Below are 11,875 nucleotides of genomic sequence, written 5' to 3' on the forward strand. Positions count from 1 at the left end.
CCAGCGGACCTGGGAGGAGAAGAAGCGACTGTAGGAGATGGAATCGCAGCGGGCGCCCCAGATGCGGGCCGAGATGTTCGCCAAGGGCCCACCGGTGGCCCCTTACACCACCACCCAGTTCCTGATGATGAAGGACCACGTGGAAAGCCTGCAGGACATGAGCAAGCAGGATCTGATCCGTGAGTACATAGAGCTGGAGGAGTGCATAAGCCGCATGGAGGAGGAGAACAACCACCTTAGGTCACAGCGGGCTGACCCCCCCAGGCTCCATGAACTGGAGATGGAGCTGGAGAAGCTCAAAGAGGAGAACCGGCGGCTGCGGAGGGAGCAGGGGGTGGCTGACCTTATGGGGCTCTGAGTCCCCTCCCCCCCCCCCCGGACTCTGAGCACCGTTGCTACAGCATTTCAACAAATATAACTTTTTCTTTTTATGAATCTCCTGTGACTGTCACTTCAGAGCCCTAACCTGCCCCTCCCATAGCGGGACACCTAGATGGCGGCGCACAGACCCATTCGCCGTCTTCACACTGACTTCTGGTGACTCTGCAGATCGCACAAAGACTTGGGGACTGAACGGCGTGTGATCTGACGACCCGGTGGCATACCTGAGTCTGAAGCAGTTGCCAAGGGAGGTCAGTCACGCCAAACGGAGTTAACCTCGGACTAAAAGCTCTGAACCCGTCAACCCTACTGGACCAGGGAAGGTCCAAAAGGGTTTGCCGGAGCAGGGAGAAAGGGGGGCCATTGTGAAGGACTTTTTACCTATATGGTTCAGTTTAATCCTCCCTGCTTGTTTAAGGCTGTAATGGTATTTACCCTTCTGCAGCTAGTCCTGTTTCAAATGTTAATTGTTCTAGCCCTGTGTTTACTGGTTACTGTGATTAGATAAGTGGCTCATGTTAATTATGCTGATTGCTTCATTGTGGTAATTATCTCTCTATATGCGGTGCCGAACCGGCTAGATACTGATTAGTTCAAAGAAATATCTTTATTTCAAAGGAGCTGTATTGAAGACCCCCCACTGTGTAAGAGGGGGGCGGAGATTTGTCATTGTAACAGTTTTGGAAATGACATATAAGCTGTGTGTGTTATAACATTAAACTCTGTGTTGTTCCAGCAGTAAGCTTGGCATGTGTGGCTTTCTGGGCGACTCCAGGGATATTCCTTCTCGTGGAATATTGGGGTGATTTTCGTTATGGGAAGAAGGGAACGTTGACGGGGATATCATACCAATACCGTCACAGTGCACTAACAGCAACTGCGTTTATGGGCAAAAACACAGCAAACGTGCAGTAAGATCGACTGCGTTTATGGGCAAAAACACAGCAAACGTGCAGTAAGATCGACTGCGTTTATGGGCAAAATCACAGCAAATGTGCAGTAAGAGCGACTGCGTTTATGGGCAAAAACACAGCAAACGTGCAGTAAGATCGACTGCGTTTATGGGCAAAAACACAGCAAACGTGCAGTAAGTGCGACTGCGTTTATGGGCAAAAACACAGCAAACGTGCAGTAAGATCGACTGCGTTTATGGGCAAAAACACAGCAAACGTGCAGTAAGAGCGACTGCGTTTATGGGAAAAAACACAGCAAACATGCACTAACAGCAACTGCGTTTATGGGCAAAAACACAGCAAACGTGCAGTAAGATCGACTGCGTTTATGGGCAAAAACACAGCAAACGTGCACTAACAGCAACTGCATTTATGGGCAAAAACACAGCAAACGTGCAGTAAGAGCGACTGCATTTATGGGCAAAAACACAGCAAACGTGCACTAACAGCAACTGCGTTTATGGGCAAAAACACAGCAAACGTGCAGTAAGATCGACTGCGTTTATGGGCAAGAACACAGCAAACGTGCACTAACAGCAACTGCGTTTATGGGCAAAAACACAGCAAACGTGCAGTAAGAGCGACTGCGTTTATGGCCAAAAACACAGCAAACGTGCACTAACAGAAACTGCGTTTATGGGCAAAAACACAGCAAACGTGCAGTAAGAGCGACTGCGTTTATGGCCAAAAACACAGCAAACGTGCAGTAAGACCGACTGCGTTTATGGGCAAAAACACAGCAAACGTGCAGTAAGAGCGACTGCGTTTATAGGCCAAAAAAACAGCACACGTGCAGTAAGAGCGACTGTATTTATGTGCAATTATATAGCCCACGTGCATTAACAGCGACTGCATCTATGTGCAAATAAATAGCACCCGTGCAGTAACAGCTAATGCGTTTATGTGCAATTATATAGCACACGTGCAGTAACAGCAACTGCGTGTATGTGCAATTAAATAGCACACGTCCACTAACACTGAGTACTATGTTTAGGTGTAAACTAAACACATAGGGGCAGATTCATGTAGATCTGCGGCGGCGTAACGTATGTCATTTACGTTACACCACCGCAAGTTTTACGGGCAAGTGCTTGATTCACATGGGGCGTGTATCATTTAAATTAAAATGGGGCGTGTATCATTTAAATTAAAATGGGGCGTGTATCATTTAAATTAGGCGCGTTCCCGCGCCGAACGTACTGCACATGTTCCGTTTTGAAATTTCCCGCCGTGCTTTGCCCGAAATGATGTCGGACCGACGTAATTTTTTGAACGGCAACGTGCGTTACGTCCTTTCCTATTCCCGGACGACTTACGCAAAAAAAATGTTTTTTTAAATTTGACGCGGGAACGACGGCCATACTTTAACATGGGACGTCTAAAGATAGGCCAACAAATAGCAGCTGTAACTTTATGCCGGGAAAAGCCGACTAGTGACGACGTAAGAGAATGCGACGAACGAGCGTACCTTCGTGGATTGCCGTAATCAGCTAATTAGCATACCTGACGCGGAAAACGACGCAAACTCCACCCAGCGGCCGCCGAAGTATTACACCTATGATCCGAAGGCGTACAAAGCCGTACGCCTGTCGGATCGATGCCAAAAGCCGTCGTATCTTGGTTTGAGAATTCAAACTAAAGATACGACGCGGCAAATTTGAAAATACGCCGGAGTATCAGTAGATACGCCGGCGTATTTCTTCTGTGAATCTTCCCCTATGCAGGCAATACAACACGTTAGAGCACTGCATCTAGAACAATCTACTGCCTAACAATAGGAATAGCTGATCTAGCTAAGCTATACAGTGTATAAATATATGTACAACGCTAGGATGTATATATATCCTCTACACACTGTAAATTTAACTAAACTGACTAGCCTTCCTGCTCTATCTATCTATCTATCTATCTATCTATCTATCTATCTATCTGGTAGAAAAGACACTGGGCTAGATTCAGATAGGTTAGCGGATCTTTAGATCTGCGTAACCTATCTGATTTACGATCCGCCGGCGCAAGTTTTTGAGGCAAGTGCTTTATTCAGAAAGCATTTGCCTCTAAAGTTGCGGCGGCGTATCGTAAATCCCCCGGCGGAATTCAAATTCCGTGGCTAGGGGGCGTGTAGAATTTAAATCAGGTGCGTCCCCGCGCCGAACGAACTGCGCATGCGCCGTCCGCTAAATTTCCCAGCGTGCATTGCTCCAAATGACGTCGCTAGGACGTCATTGGTTTTGACGTGAACGTAAATTACGTCCATCCGTATTTGGGACCGACTTACGCAAACGACGCAAAAAATTCAAAATTCGACCCGGGAACGACGCCCATACTTAACATAGGATACGCCGCATATAGCAGGGGTAACTATACGCGGGAAAAAGCCGAACGCAAACAACGTAAAAAAAAAGCGCCGGGCGGTCGTTCGTTTCTGAATCAGCGTAACTCCTCTTTTGCATATTCGTTGCGTATACAAACGGAAGCGCCACCTAGCGGCCAGCGTGAGATTGCAGCCTAAGATCCGACGGTGTCACTTACACCTGGCGGATCTTAGGGAGATCTATGCTTAACTGATTCTATGAATCAGTCGCATAGATACGACGGACGGAACTCAGAGATACGACGGCGTATCAGGAGATACGCCGTCGTATCACTATCTGAATCTAGCCCACTGTGTCTCTCTCTATCTATCTCTCTCTCTCTGTCTGACTGTTCTTTTCTTTAACAAAGCCGGAACACACTACACGCGGCCGCTTTACAGGCGGCCTTATATAGTGTGGGGTGTGTACTAAACCCCCTGGGCCATAATTGGCCAAAGCCACCCTGGCTTTGGCCAATTATGGTTCTTCGTTTTTTGCGCGCTGTGATTGGCCAAGCATGCAGGGTCATGGTGCATGCTTGACCAATCATCAGCGCGCAATGCCGGGATGATTGAAGCGCCAACACCAGCCATTGCCCTGATAAATTGCCCGCGAAAAGCCCCCCGGGCCTTGGCACAATTTTCTTCAACAATGCCAGTCCCCAATGCCAAAAACGTTGGGGACCACTGCTCTAGAATATGTTCCATTGTTTTCTCCTTCTCATTTGTGGATCATGTGTGACAGGACTGCTGCTGGGAGCGAGGAGGGACTACACCGGGCTGGACACGGACAAGGGGAAAGGTTTGGAGGAGGAGGGGGGAGAAGAAGAAGCCCAATGAGTTCAGGAAGACTCAGGAACTCCGGAGCGAAAAAGAAAAAAAAAAAGCAGATGCCGCTACACGGGAACAAACTCAAGCCGCTCCGCACATGTGCCGCGGCGCCCCGAGCATCACGGGAAGTGTAGTCCGGCCGCGGGAAGGCCAAAGAGACTCCAAAAGGAGAGGAGGAGGGAGGGGAGCACTGGCAGTGAGCACTCTGGTGCTTGAGCGCCCCCACCTCTGTGGCGCCTGGGTGAACTGCACCCGGCGCAGCCGTCTCGGATCGGCCCTGCAATTTTCCGCCCTGTTATCCTGGCGGCGCTGGCGCCGTAAGGCAAGTGCCATTGTTGCCTTGCGCTAGCGCCGGCCCTGTCCAGAATACATTATCATTCTGGCTAATGTAATGAATGAATGCCCAAGTTCTTGATGCGCCTAATGCGCTACATAAGTTTACAATCGTTTTATTTGCCAAAACTCTGCTGTCAGGAAGAAAGGAGTCTAGGAGAATTAGCAAATCCAGTGTGCATGAAGCCTTGCACTGCTTGTTCCTATACACGCACTTTCTCAGAGGGTGTGAGTACAGCCAGCAATGTCAGCCCCCACGTCCTTCTACTATCTAAACTATTATAGGGTCTATATGGTCGCTATAAATATGTTTTGGAGGGTAGTGATTTTGCGAGTTGTCGCTTTTATTATTATTACTATGTACAGCGCCCCCTTTCATTCCGCTGTCTGCACACAACTTTACTTCACCCACACAGAACTGAGCTTTTCCGGTGACCGTATGACGTAGAATGTAGGCGCCCAGGGGTGGGCGTGCCCTATTCCTCGTTGACCTCCAGCAGGCTACGGTTCGGAAAGGTGATCAGCATCGTGCGTAGACTCGCCCATACATACCGACATGTTCCGATTGGAGGGTCTGGGGCCCAAAGCTGATCCCGAGGAGCTGCGCGCTAAGATGCGGCGAGATGTCGTCAGCTCTGTGCGGAATTTCCTCATCTATGTGGCCGTGCTGAGGATCAGTGAGTGACCCTGTTGTCTAATGACTGAGCAATGATTAGATGTTCCTATACTTACTATTGTATACATGGAATAGGCTGGTCCCTGGTAGGCTCATGTCATAATGTGGAGGTATAGCCAGCATATACCTATTCATTATCACAGGCTTCATTTACACGCGTGTCCTGTAGTGTTCACCTACGTGAGGGTCACATTTACACGCGTGTCCTGTGGCCCTCACATGGGTGAACACTACAAGACACACGTGTAAATGCATCCCTCACATGGGTGAACACTACAGGACACGCGTGTAAATGCATCCCTCACATGGGTGAACACTACAGGACACGTGTGTAAATGCATCCCTCACATGGGTGAACACTACAGGACACGAGTGTAAATGCATCCCTCACATGGGTGAACACTACAGGACACGCGTGTAAATGCATCCCTCACATGGGTGAACACTACAGGACACGCGTGTAAATGCATCCCTCACATGGGGGAACACTACAGGACACGCGTGTAAATGCATCCCTCACATGGGTGAACACTACAGGACATGCGTGTAAATGCATCCCTCACATGGGTGAACACTACATTTTACATGTGTGTCTTGTGGGAAGGCATATTTGCACACACAGGGGATGTACATGTGTTCCATGCAACCTCATGGAGGCAGTCCCATTCTTGTCAATGGTGATACAGAGGCCATCCAGACACAAAAGCTTTTCCCTATTTGATACATGTGTGGGTGCGTGTGCTCAAGCAGTCTGATCAGGGCTGTGCCCTGACATGGATGTCAGATTGGGAGCAGGCGGTTGTCTGTGCAATCCCAATTACCATGAATGGGATAGCCTGCAAGGGGGTGCACAGAATACCTGTACATTTGAGTGTGGGTAAACATGGCCCTCCATAGGTATACGATGTAGTACACCCGTGTAAATGAGGGGTCCTTAATGTGGTGGTAAACCGTGGGGGACCTGCAAGACAATGGCATAATGTGCTAGTATGCATTGCATACTAGCACATTATGAACTACTTGCCTTAGAAAAAAGATCACCACTGAGACTCTTTTCACACTGGAGGTATTTTTCATGCGCTTTGTCGCTAAAAATAGCCTCATCTGCAACCCCAGTGTAAAAGCCAGAGTGCGTTCACAGTGGGGCGCTGTGCTGGCAGGACATCAAAGTCCTGCAAGCAGCTTCTTTGTGATGCTTTAGGAGCGGTGTATACACTGCTCCCAAAGCGCCCCTGCCCATTGAAATCAATGGGCAGGGGCGATTTGAACCCTTTGGCCACTAGCAGGGGTTGAAAGCGCCTCTAAAAGCGACAAAGCGCTCGTAAAACTAGCGGCACTTTACCTCCGACGCCCCTGTGCTGTCAGTGTGAAAGGGCTCTGAGGGAGCTGAAATGTTTCTTGGGGATTGCTGGCTCTGGCACGTGGGAGCCCTTTGTTCCAGCAGGACACGTAGGACCTGCAGAGCACGTGCGCCGCTGATGTCAGCGGCTGCATGCAGGGTCAATATCTCATAAACAAAGGTAAAACAAAATCCGCTGACAGGCTGGGCTTTTATAACAGAAGAGACTCTAGACGTCTTCTTTCATCTCCCCCCTGCCTGTCGGCGAGTAATATGATCTGAGTCGCATGTGTGCAGCTCACACCACATTTACGGCTCGCTCTGCATGCTGCAGTGATGTGACTCCCATGTAAATGTGTGGGAGTGACGTCACCACTGCCCAGCAGTTCAAGCAGCTATAGATTCTAAACCCTCAAGGAGGACCGGGGAGCAGTGACAGTGCAGCACTGGAGGGCCCTGTGTGTAGGCAAGTCTGTCATAATGTATTAGCATGCATACTAGTATGTTGTGAGTTTTTTTTTTTTTTTTTTTTTAATACCACCAAAAAAAAAAACTCTATCTGTGTCTCCCCCCCCCCCCCCCAAAAAAAATGTTTGGGTACAGCATTGGATGAACGTGCAATTGTCATTCAAAGTGCGACAGCGCTGAAAATTGGCGTGGGCAGGAAGGGGGTAAAAGTGCCTGGTATTGAACTGGTTAATGTGGAAGTCCAGGCTAGAACAAAATGAGCTTAAATCAGCTCCCACACCTTTTCAAACACCTGTACTAACTACCCTGTAGAAAGAAGCTGCTTTTCCTTGTGCCAACATGGCAGCATACTTGTGGTTGTATGCTATCGTGGAGCGGCACTAGAAAAGGAAAATTATGGTAACTATTTGATAAAAAATGTTGGCACCAACATGGCAGCTTACTGCTATGTGTATGTTGCCATGGATTGGGAGAGGAAATGACAGTAAATATTTGATACAACTTTGTTATACTTGCCTATTTTCAGGGCGTTCCAGTCTAGTCACATGGTTGACTCCAAGTGGCCGGCTTCAGGGGAGAGGAGAACGTGCAGACCATGGCTGGAATACCTGGGCAGTAATGTCTTCCATAAGATTACTATGACCCATCCCTTGTTGGCACTCCCTCCTCTCCACTAAAGCCGGCTGCTAAGAGTCGCATGACTTGACCAGATCACCTTGAGAATAGGCAAGTATAACAGAAAATTGTATCATATACTTATTCATTTGTAAAGTCCTTTTTTTTTTTGTTTGTTTTGACATTTTATACTTGCCTGCTCTGTGCAGTGGATTTGCACAGGGCAGCCTGGATCCGCCGCTTTGCTGCTCCTTGCCCCTCCCTCCTGTTGAGGGCCTCCACAGCAAGCAGCTTGCTATGGAGGCACCCAAGCTGAGTCACAGCTTCTGATGTCCATTCAGACACGGAGCTGCAAACTCCAGGCAGGTAGTGTCGCGGTTGGATTTCTAACCAGCGACCCTTTTTACTGCTAGGAGAGAGTGCTACACCACTGTGCCGCCCATTTTAACTTTTGCGCAAACCAATCAATATACTTATTTTTGGTAATAAAAAAATGTAGAAGAAAATGCATTGGCCCAAATTGATTTAGAAATGTTGTGGCTTTTTTGGGATATGTATTGTAGCAGAAAGTAAAAAATATAATAAAAAAAAAAAAAAAAAAGACTTTTTTTTTTACGCATAAAAAAACTGCAGAGGTGATCAAATACCACCAAAACAAGGCTCTATTTGTTTGGGGGGGAGGACATCAATTTTGTTTGGGTACAGCATCGCACGCCCACGCAATTGTCAGTTAAAATAACGCAAAAAATGGCCTGGTCATTAAGGGGGTAAAACCTTTTGGGGGCTGAAGTAAAATAATGTAATTTTCCTTTCCTGCCACCAATCTATGGCAGCATACATGTTGTAGTATGCTGCCATGTTGGTGCCAGAAAAACAACATTTTATCCAATACTTACTGTATTTTTCTTTTCCTAGTGCCAGTTTATGGCAGCATACTACCACATGTATGTTGCCATGGATTGGTGCCAGGAAGGGAAAATTACAGTTAGTATTTAATACTATTTTCTGTTTTTCTGGAACCAACATGGCAGCATACTACCACATGTATGCTGCCATTGATTGGTGCTGAGAAGGGACAATTCCGGTATGTATTTGATACAATTCTCTTATGTTTGCCTAGTCTCAGGGCGCTCCAGTCCAGTCACATAATTAGATTCCCAGCGGCCGGCTCCAGGGGAGAGGCGGGAGCACCAACAACTGATGGGTGACATCACTGCCCAGGTATTTCAGCCGTTGTCTGCACTCCCCTAAAGCTGGCTGCTGGGAAGATCACATGACCGAAGCAGTGTGAGAATAGGTAAGTATAAGCATCTTCCTTTACATGGTAGTTAGTATTGGTGTTAGAAGTGGGAGTGGGCAGTTTTAGGCTTAGATTTTGGAATTCCACTTGAGCCGTCTCTTGATTCTCTGTATGTCACTGTCTTCTACTAAATTCCTGTCACCCTTGGGTGGTCGCTGATGATGTAAGCTGCGCAGTAGCACTCTCCTCCATTTCAGGCCTCTTCCAGCTGACAGGAGTTGGCTGGGAGTGTACTCTGCACTGCACATGTACCACAGGCAGGGTGCATTTTTGGACTCATTCACACATGTCTGTTGATCTGCATAGGTCAGTGTTTGTTACCATAAAACACAATTTGCCATACTGCAGGCTGGGTGTATTGCCTTGCATAGCTTTGAACGGGGTGTCATTTTTGGACAGTTCAATAAAGCTACAATGGTATTAAACCCAAAAACAAAAATGTAATATATATTGCAGCTTACCAATCATTAGATGCGGTGGCTGCATTTCTTTTCTCCTCTTTATTTGCATTCAGTGATCTGGCCAGTAACACACTTTGTCTTGGATTGTCTCCAATCTATAGAGGAGCAACAGAGACGCCTTTAGGCTGGATTCACACCTATGCATTTTTAGTGCATTTTGCAGATTTGCGCTACAGAACATGTTCCATAGAAAACCATGGTAAATGGACTGTAGTGCAAATCTGCAAAAAGCACTAAAAATGCATAGGTGTGAATCCAGCCTTAGACGCAACATTGTCAGTCTGAGGAGAGGATAGTGACACTATACCAAAAACGGAGGAAAAATTTGTATGACGAGCTGTCTGTCTATTTCCGGATTGTTAGTATGGTGCTTTCATTAGCCAATTTCGCTTTTCCGTCAGACAAAAGCTGGATGTGCAGACTATAAAAATTTTTGTTGGATGTGAACTTGACATCCGATTTGTAAGAGCAAGACTAAGCATGCTCAGAAACCAGAAGAATACATAGAAAACTATTCAACACATTGCATCACTTCTTACGACGTATTCTGTTGTAAGAAAATGTTCGAGTAACCTCTTCACTTTCGACATGAGACTAGCATGGCACAAAAAAAATGACATTCGGTTGTCCGAAAATCTAAGCGTGTGTACGAGGCTTTAGACTAGCCGATTTTAGATGGCTGGCAAGTTAAAGCGGGAGTTCACCCGAATTTTTTTTTTAACATTAGATTGATGCTCATTTTGTGAAGGGGGATCGGGTAGTTTTTTTAAAATCGAAGCAGTACTTACCGTTTTAGAGAGCGATCTTCTCCGCCGCTTCCGGGTATGGTCTTCGGGACTGGGCGTTCCTATTTGCTTGACAGGCTTCCGACGGTCGCATACATCGCGTCACGAGTAGCCGAAAGAAGCCGAACGTCGGTGCGGCTCTATACGGCGCCTGCGCACCGACGTTCGGCTACTTTCGGAAAATCGTGACACGAAATATGCGACCGTCGGAAGCCGGTCAGAAGCCTGTCAATCAAATAGGATTGCCCAGTCCCGCAGCCCATACCCGGAAGCGGCGGAGAAGATCGCTCTCTAAAACGGTAAGTACTGCTTCGATTTAAAAAAAACTACCCGATTCCCCTAGACAAAACGAGCCTCAATCTAATGTTAAAAATTAAGTTTTCGGGTGAACTTCCACTTTAAGGCTGAACTCCTGCTTGGGTTAATTTTAGTGTGGTATGTACTTTTTGAGATTTGGTATATTGTGTTTTTGGGCCATATAAGATGAGTATATTTTCTTATGAATTTGTCTTAAAGGTTTGTACAAGCTGACGTCAAAAACGTTCATAATTTTAATGAATGTCTCCTTATTTTCTAGCTCCATATATCTTAAAGAAACTGGATAGTATATGAAGATATGAATTCCTTCACTACAGAAATTCTCTGGACTAATTGTATTCCTAAAACCGGAGTTATTCAAAGTGCAAAATTACCGTACTTGTTGGATTGTTCAATATCCTGATATGCAAGAATCTACCTACATGACCAATCTGTACATTGACTGTATGTCACACCCTGGAGGTTTAAAAGTATTTGAATATGAAAGGGGAACATGCACTTTCTATTGCTAACGTGTATTTTCTATTCGCCAGTAGAATTTGGTGAGGCTTTTTTTTTTTTTTTTTTTTTTTTTAACACAGCTACCTCCCATCTTCAGTGATATCACCGTTTTTTGTTGCATGGATTATATGACTGTTCTGCCATATAAAGATTATTTCCATCAATGCATACAGAAGGATGTGAGGTTGTGCTGTGCTTTCTTACTCAATAAACATGCAAATGTTTGTGCTTTAATGTTTTCTTCATTTGGTCTTATTGGAACCTCTTTCGTATCGGTGCTGGGCAGCAGGGATTAAATTGAGCCAGCAAATATTTTTTTAAGTTTTACACATACTGCTTCCCAGTAGTTTAAGCATGTGTATACATAGAATCTGATCTTTATATACCATGAGAGCACCACACTGTGTTCAGTTGTAGAAAATGAATAGATTGTTATTGACCACAGTGTCGTTGCAAATGTGACATTTACACTTTACTTTGTACTGCTCTTTTGTAAATGGCTTTAATGGAGTTTTAACGGTCCATTGCCGTGAACATTGAAGTGGTTGTAAAGGCTTGTGG

General features: G+C 46.3%; 1 protein-coding gene across 1 annotated transcript; it reads left to right on the forward strand.

The window, feature by feature from the left end:
- Nucleotides 1-5,274: 5,274 nt before the first annotated feature.
- Nucleotides 5,275-11,548, forward strand: TOMM5 (translocase of outer mitochondrial membrane 5). Its single transcript, XM_040361479.1, has 2 exons — nt 5,275-5,528; nt 11,073-11,548. Exons 1-2 carry the CDS (start codon nt 5,408-5,410, stop codon nt 11,105-11,107), a joined length of 156 nt encoding a protein of 51 aa, XP_040217413.1. The 5' UTR covers nt 5,275-5,407; the 3' UTR covers nt 11,108-11,548.
- The last annotated feature ends 327 nt before the right edge of the window (nt 11,549-11,875 follow it).

The sequence above is a fragment of the Rana temporaria genome, chromosome 1, assembly GCF_905171775.1.
Source record: "Rana temporaria chromosome 1, aRanTem1.1, whole genome shotgun sequence".
Lineage (NCBI taxonomy): Eukaryota > Metazoa > Chordata > Amphibia > Anura > Ranidae > Rana > Rana temporaria.